We start from the raw sequence: 20,109 nt of genomic DNA, 5'->3' as shown, positions 1-20,109 counted from the left end.
TGCAGGAGACAGCTGAATTGGTGGAGCCAATGGGAAGGGGTGGGGCCAACTAGAAAGAGGCAGAGCTATGCTCAAAATGACAAAAAATGGGACTTTAATTAAATATGCTGCCCTGGGTGCCAAATCATCATTATGAGAGTCTAATCAAGACTAAAATAAAGTGTAGTGGGAAAAAATATTTCAGTGCATTGGTTGCATGACAGCTTACTTAATATCTAGATGGAAAAAAAAGGTTGTGAGGCATGAAAAATAAATTACTTTTTAAATACATTACTGGAATGCCAGTCAAAATCAAGTATAAAAAACAAGCAGCACTTAACTCAAACCACTTCTCCTTGCACTGCAGTCCAAACTATAATTTATATTCATCTTTATAAAAGTACCAAGTAACATGCTAAAGTAACAATATATGTGATACCTCCACTTGTAAAAATGTTTCTTATCCAAAAAAGACCTGCTGCCTGACAACAACTATCTACTTGTTTCATGGGGAAAACATGATCAAAGTAAAAAAAAATAACAGCAAACAATAAATAAGCTCAATATAAATTGCTTAAAGGATTACTTCACAAGTTATGGACCACACATGATAGATTGGCATTCTGTTTAGTTTATGGGTAAAGCCTGCAGATATGCCTGCAAGTCTCCAACAAATGTAATGAGCTTCTGACAATACTGTAATCATGTCCTTTATTACAAAAACTGTCATATGCCTTTCAATACCTAAGGCTTATACGTTATCTAGTTATGTAAGTATTCTCTGCATGGCAACAAAAAAGGCTTTCAGTGTTGGTAATTCTTTAACAGTATGCTTATTAAAGCTTACTTTCATCTTATAATCTCAGACAAGCTTACGTGATGGTCATTAAAACATTGCTACTTAAACACACAGCAACAGGCATTGAAACAACATGTCTTTTCTGAACAATAAGAAGCATAAATCAACAGTATAAAAATATGACAGAAAACAATAGCATTCTGCAAAATCAAGGAACAGATGAAAAGCCCCTGTAGTACTTGCGTCTACCTTGGATAGGGGGATAATATACAACCTTACACTGCATAAGTGCTCCTTGGTTTGCTTGGACACATCCAGAGTCACTACATAGGGGAGTGGGGTGCAACAAGTATGTCACAATTTGAAATGCCTCTGCCTGACAGTGTTGGCCCTGACACATTTGTCATACTTTTCAACCTCAGAGCAAGAATTCTGGACAAAGGCATAAATAGAAGTGGGACAAAGGCCCACAAATAAGGACAATGTTTTAATATTGCACTTACAAACTTAGAAAGATAATAGAATAGTAGGTCTTGCATTAGTATGCATTTTCTGAAGGGTATGAAATCTGAAACTCAAATGTCTGTCATTATTTTCTTACTTCAGTCTTTAATGATTTGCCACTAATTTGCCAGAAAAAACACAATTTTATGAAAAAACGACCAAAAATGTGATGCAAAAATATAAACTAGCCACACAATACAGCTGGGACTCTGCCAAAGAAAGGACATTTTTTAATATTACTACTGTTAAGTTGAGCAGCTAACAAAATAAGAGACTCTACATACATTTCTGAAATAAAAGTAATCGATAACATTGATCATTACAATTATTTATTAATTGTAAACCCTCCATGTTTTCTTCCAAAATTGCCATTTTGCAGAGGGATTATTAAAGGGTGAGCAACATTTTGAGCCAAAATCGAGGACAGTTACAGTTGAGAGGTTTGGATATACCTAATTATATAAAATGATTTATTTGCATGTGCCTCTCATCCTCTTAACACAGGAAATCTGGACAAGGCCAAATATATTGGGGGGAACATACAAACAGTACTAAACTTGCTCTTGTATAAACTTAAACAGTTGACAGAATAACAGGTCTTGCTTTAGCATGCATTTTTCTGAACGCTGTGGAGTCTGAAACTCAATGTCTGTCATTACTTAGTGACTTCATTCCTAAATGGTTTGCCAGAAAACCACAAATTTTATGAGGAACAAACCAAAAATAAGAAGCAAAAATCTATTCATTCTGAGAAAATCTCGACAGTTGAGTAGTATAGTTCAGCTGGGGGTGTCTCTGAGTGTGCCATCCCCCCACACAGAATCATGGTCGAATGAGACCTCCCCCTGCAGCCATTTCAATGTCCCATTACTTGGCTATTTCACCTCATTTATCATAAACACTGCTTTACTTCCACAATTATTTGGATTTCATTTAAAAGTTTTATTTTACATTTTACAGAACAAACACTAATAGACATCTGCTAAACGAAGCAATTCAGTCTCACAATGAAAATAGACTTAGCATTAAAACTTCTCTGCCCTGAAAACTCACATTCTTTTAAACAGCATTGAAACCCACATTCAAAGAAAATACATCTAGCCAGTGGCAGATAAAGATTAACTTTAGGCTGTTTTGAAATCATAGGGCCCTTGCACATGAAATATACGTGTGTTCTTTGATATACCTTCCTGATTGTATTAAATTATATTCCTTGTATAATACAGTACAGTTGTTAGAGGGTGTTTTAAATTTATTATTTTGAACATTTTTCCAGTAAAAAAATGAAACAAAATGCATGCACCAATAATGACAAAACTGCCCAATTCAGAACATTGCCATCATAAAAGTCTACTCAAACTTCTACAATCCACCAGTATCAGTAAATATGCACAATCTCTGCAGAAGTAAAAATCATCTAAATAATTCCACATTAAAGAAATCTAACTAATGAAGAGGTTGCTGCTAGCAAACAACTTTATATTTCATTGTTTCATCTACAAATAATGTTCCTGTTGCCCTTGAAGAATAAATTGCCTATGTTACATTAACAAAATGATAAGCTAGTAATATTGCAATAGGGAATGGATGGCAAACTGATAACAATTTCATACTTACTATCTCCATGACAATACACAGATTTGCTCTGAGCTTCTGCACAATGGTACCTCATATACTGAGCCAACAGATATTGCCAATATCCTGGCTGACAGATTCAGTGCCAACTTTACCCTTCCCCCCAAGGGACCAATCACAATACCAGTAGATTGCCAGGTACCCAGTATTACTGCTGCACAGGTTAAAACAGCACTGTTCAAGGCCAGTAATACAGTTTCTGTGGGACATGACAATATCCCTGGCTGTGTTCTACATGAACTACAGAGTGAATTGCCATCTCACCTGTGTGCCCTGTTCAATCACAGCCTCACTTCAGGCTGTGTCCCTACTGAACAGTGCACTGCTACAGTCATCCCTCTCCACACAGGAGGAGTGACTACAGACCCTGGGAACTATTGCCCCATTAGCCTGATGAGTCTGATATGCAAAGCTATGGAACAAATCATTATAGACCTAATTAACAAGGATATAGGGAATCTCCAAACTCTGGATCCCACACAGTTTGGTTTTGTGAAGGGTAGAGCATGCCTGTTCAACTTGGTCAACTTCTTTGAGTCAGTCACCAGACCTGTGGATGAAGGCAAGGTGGTTCATACAGCCTACCCTGTTCTGGCTAAGGCCTATGATACCATTCCCCACTCAGGAATCATAGAAAAACTCACTAAGCTAGGCATCAACCCCTATATCACTAGGTGGGTTGCAAACTGGCTCACAGGTAGAACACACAGTGTGAAAGAAGCTTACTCCAAGTCAGAATGCTGACCAGTCACGAGTGGAGTCTCACAGGGTTTGGTTCTGGGTCCTCTCCTGTTTGGTATATACTTCTCTGAAATCCAGACCAACACGAAGGAACTCTGTCTGACAAAGTTCACAGATGATTGCTAGTTGGGAGCTATTATTAACTCCCCGAGTGATGTTGACATCCAACAGAAAGGCCTCACTGAGCCCAACAACTGGTGTCAGAACCATGGTCTTAAGCTCAATGCCAAAAAATGTGTGGTCATCCCCTATGGAAAAAAAAAACAATTCCCATGAATTACCACATCAATGGTAGTCCAATGAACACAGAAGGCATTATAAGAGATCTAGGAACACAGGTTGACAGCAACCTCTCTTTTGACCACCATATTGCCACTGTGGTCAGAAAGTCCTTCTATGTGGCACATCTCATTACTAAGGGTTTTGCATCCAGGAAGAAAGAGGTCATTGTCTCCTTCTACTCTTTCCTAATTAGGCTTATCATTGAGTACAATGCTCCATTTGGCACGTACCTCACTAAACACCTGCAACAACTGGAGAGGCCACAAAAATACCTCACAAAGAAGATCCTAGGCCTTAAACATTTGTCCTATATGGACAGACTAAAGAACTTCAACTAGTCTCTAGACAGACTAAAGAACTTCAACTAGTCTCTATCTCATATCGCCTACTTAGAGGTGATCTCTGCTTGACTTACAAAGCCATGTCTGACCCAGCTCTGTTACAAATGCTACATCTAAAAAAATTCAATACTTGCACACCACACACTCCAGAGACCTCAACCTCATTACCGCAATCAACAGAACATGCTGGAGGGACAGGTTCATAACCCAGAGACTGTCCATGCTATGGAATAGACTTCCCATACATGTCAAGCAGAGTATCTCACTGGCCCTCTTCAAGAGAAATCTTGATGAGTGGATGGGAAATAGAAAATTCACACTAGGGATCACTCCAGTGGCTTTACTTGACAGAGGCACTGTGAACTAAGATCAGGTGTCATGATGCCAGGGTAATCCTATGGGCTAGGCTTCTAAAGGCCCCAGTTCCATTAGCCTAGTACACACCTGTGAACCAGTGAACCTAAAAAGGATATTTTCAAGATTGCAGCATCCACTACCTTTAAAAGTACAGTGTCATCAATGCATTTACATGGGCGGCCACTGTGGTGCAGCGGTTAGAGTTGTCGCCTCACAGCAAGAGGTTCTCCAGTTTGATCCTTGGCCAGAGTGCCTTCTCTGCAGAGTCTGCATGTCCTCCCTGTGGTCGTGTGGGTTTCCTCCGGGTGCTCCGGTTTCCTCCCAAAGGTAGGTGGATTGGACACTCTAAATTGGCAATAGGTGTGAGTGTGTGCATATGTGTGCCTTCTGTGGAAGGTTGGGCACTGGGCTGGCAACTCAACACCATAAAACACCACTGTCAATCATGAGTGGACAGGTGATCTGCTGTGGTGACCCCTAACTGGGAAATGCTGAAAGAAGAAGAAGAAGAATCATCAACGCATCTACATACTGTGGGAGTAGAACCCACAGCCTTCTGCATCAAAGGCAAGTACACTACTTGCTGTGCTATTAACAATGCATGCCAACTTAGCATAAGCAGCACTAAACTTCTGTTCCCCTGAAGCTCTTAGCTCCTTGTAAAATCCACTCGACACTCAACTGTATCTCAACTTTGCAGCACAAGAAATCTGGAAATAGGCAAAATTTATTGGGGGGGACAAAAGCCCAAAAAACAGGGACACATTTTAAACATTGCTTGTACAATCTTGGAAAGTTGCTAGAATAAAATACTGTGTTACTACCATGCATTTCACTACCAATCTTGGACCCAGGACCCTGTGCACTACAGTCAGTGCAACATAGCACTATGCCAAATCAGCTGTTTCTTGAAACGCACAAAAACTGCAACTTAAATGATTATCATTTAGTGAATTCAGTTCTCACCATAGCTTTCAACCTCTTAGCACAAAATACATGGACAAAGCCAGTAATGGGGGAATACAGTCCCCAAACATATTCAGTGAATTCAGTTCTCATCGCAGCTCTCAACTTCTTAGCACAAAAAACCTGGACAGAGCCAATAATGGGGGAAAAATAGGGACACATTTCAAATATTGATCTTATAAACTTAGAAATTTGCTAGAAAAAAAGGTTTTGTGTTACCATGTACTTTCTGAAGAATATGATGTCTGAAATTCAAATGCCTGTCATTATTTAGTGAATTCAAAATCCAGAAAACTACAGATTTTATGAGGAACAGAACAGAACAAAAATATGAGGCAAAAATCTGAATAGTTTTCAGATATGGTGTTGGTAGTGATTTCAGGATCTTGCTACCTGCACCCAAGGTACAGGGTTTGAGCCTAAGTTATTCTCTAGCCACCAGGTATATCCTTGGGTTTGAGCCTTTCCTGAGTTTCTCTCCAGCCAGCAGGTATATTTAACTGGAGCATTATACACACACACAAACACACAGATACACACACACACACACACACACACACACACACACACACACACACACACACACACACACACACACACACACACACACACACACACGTCCATCCCAGTTGAAATTCCTGCAGCAGCTTGCTTCAAAATCCCAGCCCGGCCTGCAGATGTTGCAGTCTGCTTTCAAGTCTGTCTTTCCCATGATTGCTTCAAAGTCCCTGCCCCCGAGTTTGTCAGCCTGCAGACATTGCAGTCTGCTTCCAAGTCCCATCTGCCTTTCCTGCGAGAGCAGGCTTCAGCCTGTAGACATTGCAGTCTGATCCCCTACCCGTCTATGCAATTGTAGCCACATAGACTTCTTTGCATTTCTGTAAGTGTGATGCCTTCTTCTAATCTAAACTGGTTAAATGACAGTCTGGATTCCTGCATGCATGCGTGCAGAGTTCCAGGAACACCGAGCATGCATGCGTGGAGTTCCAGGACTCTCCATTCATTTTGTTTTAACTTTTGTTTTTCCTGTTCTTCTGTTTTATTTTGTTTTTTTTTTTTTTACAGCTGGAGGGGCTGCAGTCCTGTAGTCCAATAGCACGAGCCACCCCTGGTCATCATTATCATCAACTATTCTACTGCTGATATCTTCTAAATGTTTTGGTAAAGTGGATCTGCTCATTTTTGTTGCTCTCCCTGTAAAGCATTAATTGATTACATTACTACTCAGATACTGAACTACACTACCTTATGCTATATAATGAGGTGTGGAGGACACTTGCCATGCACACTCTCTTCAATGTCATTATGTGCAGAAGTGGAGGGTTCACCTCCTAATAGTAATGTTAAGTGATATATGTACTCATTTCACCTAAATAGTCATTTCTTTATATAAATATGTTACAGAGATCAAGGTAACCTTCCAGAGCAGAAGTCTGTTGATGCTGCAGATGTGGGTAATAGTCAGTGTCCAGACCACCTCTGATTATGACTGTGCTATTATCATCTGTCTCCTAGCATCCCTTAAATGGAGAAGACATATTCCTCATCAGGTGTTAACGGAATAAGTATTTGAGGTTCCCTCCCAGTACTGCTATCAGCAGTTGCATTCTGCCTTGCCTTTGCTCTGGCATGTCCTAACATATCATTAGCCTTCTTGCATTGTATAAATATGTGGTTCCTTTCACCTACAGCATTTATATCAATAACTACTTAGTTCCAAGCTTTTGCCCTCTTGGCTTGTTTGGGTCCCACTTTTCCAAAAAAGATGCTTGTCATATGTCCTTAGGGCTGTCAGGAGAATGCAGCTCTCCTCATGACTAAAAGTATCTTTTTCTGTCTGAGTCACTACTGCTGCATCATTCATATATCTAAGAAAATAATGGCATACACTTGAGTTTCAGACTTCATACCCTTTAGAAAATTCATGCTAATGCAAAACCTGTTATTCTATCAACTTTCTGTTTGTAAGAGCAATATTTAAAAATCGTCCCTATTTTTGGAACTTTGTCCCACATTTATTAATACTTTGTCCAGATTTCTTGCTCAAAGAGATTGAGAGGTCTGACTCAATGTCACACTTTACCCATTTGTACAGGTGTAGTATTAACCCGCACAGCATATGGTTGCCACCTTTCTTTGTGGCAGAAACTGGACCAAGGCCACACCTCACACCTCCCTTAACCCCTCCCATCTTCTCCCCTATGTCTGCGCATCTTCTGCCCATTTTGTGACATCATAGACACATCAGGGGGTGGAGTAACATTCCCTTTTCCTGATTTGTGATGCTTTTTTTAAAGAAAGGCATTGTAACTCTGCCATTTTAACAAACTGAAATAATCTGTTTGCTTTTTGAAACAGAATATCAGATTTTTGCACAGTGATTTCTGGACTACAAGACAATCGGTTTGATTTCCAACTGATAACTGACAACCCTCATTTAGCATCATCCACACATGCCTAACAGTAACACTTGTCATTACCCTGCCATCTTACGCTGTTGCTAACAGAGCAGAAATGCGTCCCTTTCCACTTTTGTGTATTCATTGTTCCATGAATTTTCATTCGTGTATGACAAATCCCATTGCTCAGTCTGGCAGCATGAATCCTGACAACACTGATGCAGATGCACTACATCAGACTTCACTCATTTTCAATTATGTAATAACATGCTATATAGCATAATTTAGAAATGCAAAACAAAAGGATTGCTAACATTGATTATGCACATTGCCATCAGTAGTCCTTTCCCATACATTTCCAGTAATATATTGTCATGAATTCCCATTTATTCATGACTCTCATGTTATCAGCATTATTTATTTTATTTATTTATTTAGTTACATTTGGTTACTGGGAAAGTCCGACTGGGTGAAAAATCTGTTATCAGCAGAGGCCCGGGAAGAAAAGTTCCACATGTATCTTAAAAGTACATAAATACATACTATTAGAGAAATTATATAGTAATCAGTAACAGTTTTCAGAAAAAAAAAAATATATATATATATATATATATATATATATATATATATATATATATATATATATATATATATATATATATATATATATATATATATATATATATATTGCAAAAGACAAATTAACAGAGACGAAGTACAACTTAACATAGATCCAGCAGGTACAGGTTTTTTAAAGTAACAATTCAGTTAAATATAACAATATTAAGAACGTTTAAATATAGCTATTATTCAGAAAAAGCTAGGATAGCAAGAACAAGCAATTCTGCAACCAATTAGCCTGGACTAGCACAGGTACAAAGCCAGAGCCATTAAGAAAAATTTTAAGGAATTTTTAAACTGATGGGCATTGGTAGTCGTTCTAATAGGAAAAGGAAGTGCATTCCAGACTTTGCTTACATACTGTGAATATAGAGCATCACCAGCAGTGTTCATTGATTTGCTCACTTGAAGTAGTGATTTATTTTCAGATCTAAGACAACGGTTAGTAAAATAAGGTTTTAATATGTTTAACAGAACTGGAATTTTTTCTGCCTGATATAATCATTTTTGTGCCATGATTAGTTGATTGCATGATAGTGGTTGTGGTAGCTCTAGCCAAGATAGTTTTTTTAAGGAGTATCTGATAGTGACATCCATGAAAAATACCTTTCTGTCAGTAATAATTGCTGTATAAATTGAGTATGCACTGTTTTCCAGTAATTTATAATTATATTGATACTTTTATGTTACTTGAGAAACTTCATACTTTCCCAAAATACTTTGTGCCCAACTTGACTGACTGCAACTAGATTCATAGAGTCATAGATTGTTACTTGGCTAATGAACTGGGAGGCCTTTCAAAGCCTAGCCAAGTTTTCCCAAAAGAATAATGACACCCTGTATCCAAATAGGACATCGTGGGCCAGCATTTAGAAGCTACCTCTGTCCATAAGTGACACGGGTGCCAGGCCTGGTGTAAATTTCCTATTCCCCATCCACTGGTCTCGGATGCATTTAAACTGAGTAATAGACAAACTCAGCTTCACATGGATCGGAGGAGCAGGCACAAGAAAGAGGACAAAGCAAAGATTGTGTTATTTAAAAGCACAGTATTTGAAATGTTTTTGGCTAACTGGGTAAACAAGTACAGAATCTGTGGAGACTGTGAGTGACGATTAGTCTTCATTGTCTTTTGAATTTCAAATTGCAGAAGATGAGCATTTTGCAAATGTTCTGTTTTCAAGTGGAAACTATTACATTTTTTAAGTGATTCAGATCTAAGAGTATATGGATAGCATTTTTTTCATAGTGCCTTTTACTACCTATTGCCTGTGCTCCATTAAATATTTCATTATGCAGTCAGATAACCCATTCCAATATCTAAAATATCATCACAAAAAGCCATCATCCAGACAACCACAAGGAATTTTTTGTGCAATTTGCCTCAAGTTGTAATTAGATTAACCTAGCAGAAATCATGCAGTATAGGCCATTTGTGGTTTATGTACTTTTCACAAGCCCTTTGCATTATAGATCATGCAGGCTGCTTGATAGGTATTTCTTCTTGGCCCTTACCTTATAATTGATTGTACATCTGGAATATGCTGGATTTGCACTTGCAGTTCACTAATGATGGGTGTACTGGGATTATTTCACTCTTTCAGGCCTACCCTTTGGCTCCTTACCTTTTCTGACCAGTATTGAAACTGTGCTGCAGTGAAGACTTTATCAGTCTGTCCTGCTCACAGAGAGGGCTTCATCCCTCTGTAACACAGAGACACAGTCCATACTGTTTACTAATGATTTTATATGCGCATTTTAAACAGAATGAACTTTGTAAGGGAAAATGGTTTTACACTCAAGTCCTGTTAAGGGCTGGGTGTACTGCTGGAAGATTTTGGTTCTGTGCCTTTTTCTTTCACTTAAGTGAGGACATAAGCATAAGCAAACTGACTGAATTTTTTGTAAGGAAAATTGTTTGTACTCTTTGTGTCCTATTAAGGGCCGGGTGTACTGGTGTAAGACTTTTTTTCTGTGTCTTTTTCCTTGCAGATAAATGAGGGTGTGAGTAAGTAAGTGGAGATTTTTCCCTTTAGGTACATAAAGGAAAGATAATGAGTGGATGAGAATGAGATAATGTATCTGTCGCATGTACTATGATGTGAAGATGCAAAGATGCATTTTCATGTCTTTGTATGTTAAGTATGTTAGGATTGGAAAGCAGAATTTTTTTTTAAACATTAGGATATAATGGGAGAAATGGACAATTTTGACTTACAGGCCTTCTTGATTGAGGTTATTTGATTAAATTGATTAAATTTCATTTCTGTAGTCAAATAATGCAAAATAAAACAGAGACGCAGACAGCTGTAAAATCCAGGATAGGCCTTTACTGAGTGCAAAACACAAACGCTTTCACAATATAGCTTCTTCAGGTGTAACAAAGCACTTAAAACAGACATGCCTATATACTCACTGCATATCACATGTCTGAAGTCATATGACTAAGCATCACTAAAGCAAATCCTTTAAAGCTATACTAACATAAATTATATTCTAACTAACTAGATATAAAAAACAATATTTATACAAGACAATAATAAAAGTTGCAATGACAAAAAATATTATGTTCCTTCCTAAATAAATACATATAAATATATAAACACTATGTGTCAATAAATAGTATATTTTAATAACCAAATCCTAACCTACAGAAAACAAATGAATAATTCATATGTCAAAGTTTCATATATAAAAACACATATACATAAACCTATAACTTTATCTGTGAAGAGGCCTTATTTTAAGTTTCGGTCTCAGGGGAATACATTAATTTAGGCCATGTCCTTCTGTACCTATCAATTTAGTTATCCACATGGCTTCTACACTTTCTGTTCTGTTGCAGATATCTCCCCTTCTTATATTCTCCTGCAACAGAGCTATGACTCTGAATCTAAAAGTGCGGGTCATATCAGTATTCATAACGTGCTTGGCTAGAGCATTCACCTTATTGCCCTTCCTAATATTATATACATGCTCTCTGATACATTCCTTTAAACTCCTATCTGTCTTCCCAATATAGAATTTGGTACATACACAGCAATTGGCTAAATAAACTACATGTCGGCTCAGACAATCAGCTCTAATATCAAAATGAAAATCTCGATCCAAATCTGGATGGAAAAAGCGATCACTAGTTTCTATATATTGGCACCAATTGCAACTGCCACAAGGTCTCGTGCCTCCTCTACCATTGCTCTTCTGCCCATCTCTCAGATAACAGAGTCTCTTCTTCAGAGATCTATTGTTCCTGAAACTAAATCTTGGTACTGTGTCCACCAAGCCAGCTACCTCATGATCAGTCAGCAAAATTTGCCAATGTTTCTTAACTATTTCAGTGTACTTGTGTACATCAGCGGTGTATTTCAAGGACATCCTAAGTTTAAAATTGGTGGATGCATCTTGCCTTTCACTTCCATGATTAAACTTCCTTGAAAAAAATGGCATGGCTTGATCTTTTCTCCTACCTACTGCTTGCGGTGCATATTTCCTAAGAGTATTATCATTGTTTCCCCTGTCTCCCAAATACACCATCACTTTCTCCACTTCCTTGCTGAAGTCCTCTTCTCTCACATTGAGCCTGGAGGCTCTCATCACTTGATTAGTTATTACATTTTTAAAAATATGTGGTGGATGTGCGCTGCTCCTATGCAATAAATGATTTACATGGTAGTCCTTCCTATATTGTTTAGTATACACACCACCTTCAACACCTTTGACTATCTCCACTTCCAAAAAATCCATGTTATTTTTTGATGACCTATGAGTAAATTGTAAGAATGATGTGCTCATGTTTATAAATTCTAAAAAATCAGATAGCTGCTGTTCATTGCCTCCCCACACAATAAAGACATCATCTACAAATCTACGATAAAAAGGGAGTAAATGAATGTAAGGACCATTCAAAATATATGAATTGATTGATGACATATAACATGTCTATAAATAATTATAAACTCCTTCCTCTTATCTTACCACTCTTAATTCTGCCATACTTTCTTACTAGCTATGAAAATCTCACATTCGTAGGTTTCTCTTATCCAAAATGCCAAACCAAGACCCCCCTACCTCCACTGACTGCGGAACTTGCCCACTACTACACTACTCCAAAGATTATAAATTCCAACCACTTGCTTCTAAAAAAACAACTCCAATCAACACCAAAATCCAAATATGAACTAAAACTACTATTCAAAGTTATTAGACTACTAGCGTATCTAAGAAAAAACATAACCAAAGATGGGGACATCCATCCTAATCCAGGCCCAACCTTAACTCAAAATCCTACCAGCCCACCACTCTCCCACCGACTGATCAACTCCCTCCTAATATGCCACTTAAACATTAGAAGCCTAAACAATAAGATACATAGCCTGCATGCTGTACTAGCCACATACCTCCCCAACATAATGTGTCTATCTGAAACATGGCTCCGCCATCAACCAAAGACAATGAGATCCTGCCTCCTGGTTACAATATACTTAGGGCAGATAGAGTAAAGAAAAGAGGAGGTGGAATAGCCGTCTTATATAATAGCACACTTAACATCATAACTAACCCTATACAACCACCCCAGGTCTCTAACGCTGAAATACTAGCTCTAAACATTCTACTAAATAATCATAAGGGCATTAACCTAATTGTCACCTATATTCCCCCTGGGAACAATGTAGAAACACTAGAGGTCATTCTACATTGGCTAGCCAACAACTACCCTCAAGAAACCATTGTCCTGGGCGATGTTAATATTGACAGGAACCAATGCACAGCACAGTCCAACCCCATCCCTGTTAACCTACATGGATTCTCTCAGATAATATCATCTACCACACGTACAGGTAACAATAACCAAAAAGAGAGTATACTAGACTGGATACTCACCAACAGTCATCCCCAGAACTATATGTCTGGAACTCTCCCTAATGATCTTAGTGATCACCTGCTCACATACATCATGAAAGACAACATTAATTGTACAAGCTTACCTATTTATAGGTCTATCAGATCCAAGAAAAACTTTGACCCAACTAAATTTCAACTTGAACTCAAATCATGTAACTGGATAAAACTAAAGTTCCTTCCCCTTGATAAGGCAGTGTCATCATTTAACAATTAATTCCTTACTATACTTGACTCGCATGCCCCTAAACGCTCAATAAGAATTAAAACTCAACTAGCACCCTGGCTAACAACAGACACCAAAACCAAAATAACAACTAGAGACAAAGCGTGGGATAAATGGCGACTACCAAACTACCCTAGATCGTATCAAATTCCAACAACTTAGAAATGAGACTAAAAAAGCCATCATACTAGATAAGAAAAATTACTTCTACAATCTGCAACATAAACATCAGAATAACCCTCAAAAGTACTGGGCAGGCATAAATAAACTTCTCCAACCAGGCAAATCCACTACTCCGACCCCAGGAACATTATCTGACAAGAGCCAAGAAGATATAGCCAATTCATTCAATACTTTCTTCACAGAAACCATCCAGTCATTAGCTAACCAACTTTCTCCTCCCCACACTTCTATAAACACTATACCCAACTCACCACTCTCTTTTAACTTCCAGCCAGTGTCCACATCCTTTATCAGATCCCTTTTGAAAAAACTGAAGCCAACCACCCTTTCAGCCGATCTTCTGCTGGCTGAATACCTGCAAATTGCTGCAGATGTCGTAGCCTACCCTATCTCAATCCTAATTAACAGAATCATAACCGAGGCCTCAATCCCCTCAATTTGGAAAATATCCTATGTTATTCCACTCCACAAAGGAGGTTCATCCACAGAACTATCCAACTATAGACCTATAGCCATACTATCACCACTTGTCAAAATTATGGAAAAGTGCATGCACAACCAACTAATGCTCTATCTAACCCAAAATAAACTACTCACAGACTCTCAACATGGATTCAGACCCCATCATAGTACAACCACTGCCCTCCTCTCTTTTACTGAAAACATTAATCTTAACCGAATAATAAAAAATATCCTCCGCTCTCTTCCTGGACCTATCGAAAGCCTTCAATATGGTAAACCATCAGTTACTTCTATATACTTTAAAACCCTGTATCTAGATACTCCAGCCCTTGACTGGTTTCAAGCTTACCTCACTGGGAGACAACAAGCAGTAATGTGGCAAAACAAGCTCTCCTGCCTACTACCAAATACCATAGGAGTTCCTCAAGGTTCCATATTAGGACCTCTCCTCTTTTCAGTCTTCATAAACGACATCCAAACAGTCATCCCTGAAGCCACCTGCATTCAATATGCAGATGACTCGACTATAATATGTTCCAATGCCTCTCTTGCAAATCTACTAACTACCACCCAACATAGCTTCACCAAAGTCAAAAACTGGCTTGCCAACCATCTCCTGATCTTAAATCCAAACAAAACCAAGTTACTTCTCTTCTACCCAACCAATAGATCTCCGACTGAAAACTTCACTATAAAATCCAATAATGGGACCATCATCTCCTCAGACACCTATACAAAGCTATTAGGAGTAAACACTGACAATAAACTCAGATTTGATATACATATCAACCAAGCCATTAAGTCAGTCAACAAGAAACTTGGGACCCTATATAGAATTAAAGCCTTCCTTACTCCGAATGCCAGGGCAGCCACAGCCCGTTCACACCTTCTCTCTACCCTACTATATGCCTCTCCTGTCCTCACTCACCTTAACAAATCTGATCTGGCCAAGCTCTCATCCTGCTATAATCACATTGCCAGGTTCGTTACAGGCCTACCCTACAGAACACACCACTGTACTAACCTGAAAAAGCTTGGATGGATAGAATTCCCACACCTTCTTCACCAGTCTCAACTCATAGAGGCCTTCAAAATCCATAAACAACCTGAGAATACCCCAGCACTAAAAAACCTAATGACTCCCTACTCCAATCTAAGCTGCCTTCGCTCAGCAAACAGACTCCTTGTCCAAACAACTAAATCTCTCAACCTAGGTGGTGACGCTATTTGCCAACACCACTGGTAAAATATGGAACTCTCTCCCAAATAACATCACGCTTGCAACTTCTCTAAGTCAATTCAAAAATAGTCTAAAACTCCACTTCAAGTCACACTGGCTATGTCCTTGCTCAAACACAGACTAGCTCTGTGCCATTAACTAAAACATAAACAACTAGCTAAGATGATAAGTACTTTGTATACTGTGATAAAGAAATATGTATCCTGTCTAACTCTATGTCATTATACTGCCTACCGTCCTTGCTAATATGTTATTAATGTTACATTTGTAGTAATCTCAGAAATAGTAATGGCAGTCTTGTACTTGTATGTAAATAGCCTATGTTTTTGTTAAGTTCTTTCAGCTCATTTACTGTACCTAATTATCAATGTAACTCTGTTGGAGCTTTTCTCCCCGGGCCTCCGCTGAAAAAGGACATGTATCCAGTCGGACCATCCCGGTTAACAAATGTAAAATAAAATAAATAAATAAAATAAATAATGAATTTTCCCTTTGACCATAACTGCATTGGCATAGCTATTGGCACAAGATGTGCCCATAGCTACGCCGCTGCATTGCCTGTAGAACTGCTCATCAAATAGAAACAAATTATGCTCTAAAACCAACCCCAACAATGTAAGTAACAAACGTATCTTCTCTGGTGTATATTCCGTATACTTCTCTAAAAAGTCCTTCACTGCTGCCAATCCTACTACGTTCGGAATGACAGTAAATAAGGACACGACATCTAATGTCACAAACATTATGTTGGAATCATACTCTTCAATAAACTCATATAAATCCCTTAAAAAGTGTTCCGTGTCTTTGAGAATGTACTTATTACTGTCTAAAACAGGTCTCAAGTGTTTCTCCACAAAAATAGAGACTGGTTCAGTGCACCAACCTCTACTAGAGACAATAGCTCTCATTGGAGGATTGACAACTGATTTATGCACTTTTGGAAGGCCTTGCAATATGGGTATAATTGGTTTATGTACCAAAAAATATTCCAAAAGTTTCTCATCTATCATGCCATTTGTAAATAGCCCTTCCAATACCATACGAACTCTTGAAATATAACCTGATACCTGTTCAACTCCTATTATTTCGTAGGAAGAGTCATTCTTTAGACTAGCAGATATACTATTTTTATAACTATCTCTATCTAACACCACTATGAGACCCCCTTTGTCTGCTGGTCTCACAATAATTTGCTCATTCCTTTCTAATTCTAATAATGCTTCTCTTTCCTGTCGTGTCATATTCTGCTTTAAATTATTGTGTGGCTTAAATCCCTGTTTAACATTAGCCTCATATATGTCTCGTATACACAATTTCTCAAAAGCATTGACTAAAACATTACTATTAGGTATGAAAGAGCTGGGTTTAGAAAACCCTACACATTTGCTATTAGCGTCTGCATTATCTTTATACAAAAGTTTCAAATTTAAATTTCTAGCAAACATCTTAATGTCCAAGATAACTTCTGCATAGCAGGAGTAACTCGTAGGGATAAACGATAGCCCCTTACATAAAACAGATAAATGATGGTCATTCAATAAAAATTTAGATAAATTCAACACTAAGTTCTTTTGTTGCTCAGGAACGCCTTTTTTATACTCATCTGATTTTCTTGAGGTTGTTCCCATAAACTTAAGTGAGGAAATAAGCATAAGCAAACTGACTGAATTTTTTGTAAGGAAAAGTGTTTGTACTCTTTGAGTCCTGTTAAGGGCCGGGTATACTGGTGTAAAACTTTTTTTCTGTGTCTTTTTCCTTGCAGATAAATGAGTGTGTGAGTAAGTAAGTGGAGATTTTTCCCTTTAGGTACATAAAGGAAAGATAATGAGTGGATGAGAATGAGATAATGTATCTGTCGCATGTACTATGATGTGAAGATGCAAAGATGCATTTTCATGTCTTTGTATGTTAAGTATGTTAGGATTGGAAAGCAGAATTTTTTTTTAAACATTAGGATATAATGGGAGAAATGGACAATTTTGCCTTACAGGCCTTCTTGATTGAGGTTATTTGATTAAATTGATTAAATTTCATTTCTGTAGTGTTTTCTGCCTAAAATAGTGTAGCTAGTAGCTGTAGCATAGTTTCCCACCCTTCCATCCTACTGGTGTCTTGTTTTTATACTTGGTAGCTTTGCAGTTGCCCTCCCCTAGTGTAAATTTGATCTGCGACACTCCTCCCAGTCCAGTGTCATTAGTTTATTCTACCTAATACAGAGCAAACATTTGGGAAAGCCAGCCCCCTTAGTTTCTTAACCTTGAATTATCTTCTTTCTCCCTTTCCACTTTACTAAAAAAAAAAAAATATATATTCAGCTGCTTTTACAGTATTTGTGTTTTTTCTGCTATTTGTTCTCTAAAGTGTTCAATTGCATCTTCTCTGCTGCATTTATTACTGGTTGTTTTTAGCCTGTTTACATTTTAAGTGTTATTCTAAGCCTCTTAGTTGTGGTATAAGTATTTGGGCTTTAGGCCTACCCCTTAGCTCTCCCTGGCCTCTCTCCCTCAGATTCTGACAAATATGGTTGGACAATTTCCAACGATTTCACCTGCCAGCTTGGTTGATATGGCCATACTGAAAGAGTGTAGCAACTGCCTCATGTACCTGGACAGCCATCTATTATTACCACCTAGAAAAACAAATTGTGAAAGATGTAATTACAAAACAAAGCTAGAGTCTAGACTCTCTCTCTCCCACAAGCCAGTATATCTGGCACTGAAAAGGTTGTCAACACAATCACTACATCTCAAACACCACTTACAGCTACACAACACACACCCTCATATGCAGAGGTTCTCATCAAAAACAAACCCAAACAAAGGAGACCTCAGAGGTAAAAACACATGAGAACTCCACAACCCTCCACAGCACATACCATGAATAGTCCACACACCAGTGTCTCACAACCACTAAGGCCTAACCATAAACTCAACATATTAGTCATAGGAGACTCCATTGTGAGACACACAGATGTGCTTCTCACCAGGCTGGATAAGGAGAAAGTCACAGTTAGTTTTTTTTGTTGTCAGGTGCCAGAATCTGCCATATTATACATGCACTCAAGTCTCTCAACATTAGGTACTGTTATGACTCTGTCATAGGTTCATAGGTTCATAGTTTAGTACTAAGCTAACTGCCCTTGCAAGACATTTTAAGCCTAGCCAATTATCCCTTGTGAGACTCAAACCCTGCACCTTGTGTTTGTAAGGCAAACACCTTAGCCATTAAGCCACCCTCCCAACCCCTAAACACAAACACCTGTGTCTGTAAACACAGGTAAAAATTCATAATAGGGAGAAACTCCCTGTCCGTGTGCTTCGTCTGACATTTGAACTCGGCTAGGGAAGTTCCGTTCACCAAGCGGACAAGCCTAAACCCAGATCACTACATAAACACCCTGAGTGTTCATAGTCCATGTTGGCACGAACAATTTGAGACGTCCCTCCCAGGACTATATGAAGAGAGACATGAGTGAGCTCATTGAATATGTGTCCCTAGCCTTAAGCAGCATTCTACCAAAGCCCCAGAATGATGCTGCAATGCAAACAGAAAATTATTGACTTTAATGATTGGCTTTAGTTTCTGGTGTCATTCCAGGGAGATCCAGTGCCTGACAGCCTGGGACGATATGATCGACAGACCACAATGCTTTGCTAGAGATGGTCTGCATCTGTCTCACTTGGGCTTCTGGCTTCTGGCAAAGGCCCATGTCTTCCCCATAGTGCCTTTTTTAGGGAAAGTCATGAGGTCGATACTACCAACATAGAAATCTCAACAAAACACAAATGGAAGGTCATGCTACTAAATGCTAGATGTCTAAACATGAAACTGTACTCATTGCAATCATTCTTAACATTGGAAGATGCTGACATTTGTGCAGTCACAGAAACCTGGTTCAGAGTTGCAGAGAGCACACCAGCCTTACATGGTTACTCATCCTATCATACATTCAGACCCCAAAATGTGGGCAACAAAGCCAAAGGAGGTGGAGTTTCAATATATACTAAAGACACACATAACTCCAGGCTGGTCAAACAGTATGACACACAGGAGACACTCCAGGTGCAGTTAACCATTGTCAAAACCCCTATTAAAATTATAGCTAGCTTTAGGCCCCCAAGTTTGACTCAAGATGCCAACTCCACCTATCTGGACCTCTTCAAATCTATCAAGATTCAACCCTTTACTCTGATCCTGGGTGACCTTAATTACCCAACCATAGATTGGAAAAACTACTCATGCCAGCATATAAATTCCCAGAGATTCCTTGATTTTATCAGTGCAAATCCCTTGAAACAGCTAGTCGATATCTGCTTTTACTGTATTTGTGTTTCTTCCGACTTTATTTTGCTTTTGCGTCATCTTAAAAGTACTCAATTGTATTTATTACTGCTTGGTGTAACTCATTCTAAGCCTTTTAGTTTAAGCACTTGGAATTCAGACCAGTTGTTTTACATAAAGAAGGTTTGTGGTCT

General features: G+C 38.5%; 1 protein-coding gene across 1 annotated transcript in view; it reads right to left on the bottom strand.

Annotated features, from left to right (window-relative positions):
- LOC122814881 overlaps positions 1-17,262 on the bottom strand; it is a 1,525,389-nt gene extending 1,508,127 nt beyond the window's left edge. Inside the window, exon 1 of the mRNA XM_044087155.1 lies at positions 16,263-17,262. Coding sequence (XP_043943090.1) covers positions 16,263-17,262 — 1,000 coding nt within the window. The remainder of the gene's footprint in view (positions 1-16,262) is intronic.
- Between the last annotated feature and the right edge of the window lie 2,847 nt (positions 17,263-20,109).

This window comes from Protopterus annectens, chromosome 1.part1, assembly GCF_019279795.1.
Source record: "Protopterus annectens isolate FY-2018-M chromosome 1.part1, PAN1.0, whole genome shotgun sequence".
Classification (NCBI taxonomy): domain Eukaryota; kingdom Metazoa; phylum Chordata; order Ceratodontiformes; family Protopteridae; genus Protopterus; species Protopterus annectens.
This window is presented reverse-complemented; position numbering and strand designations above follow the sequence as displayed.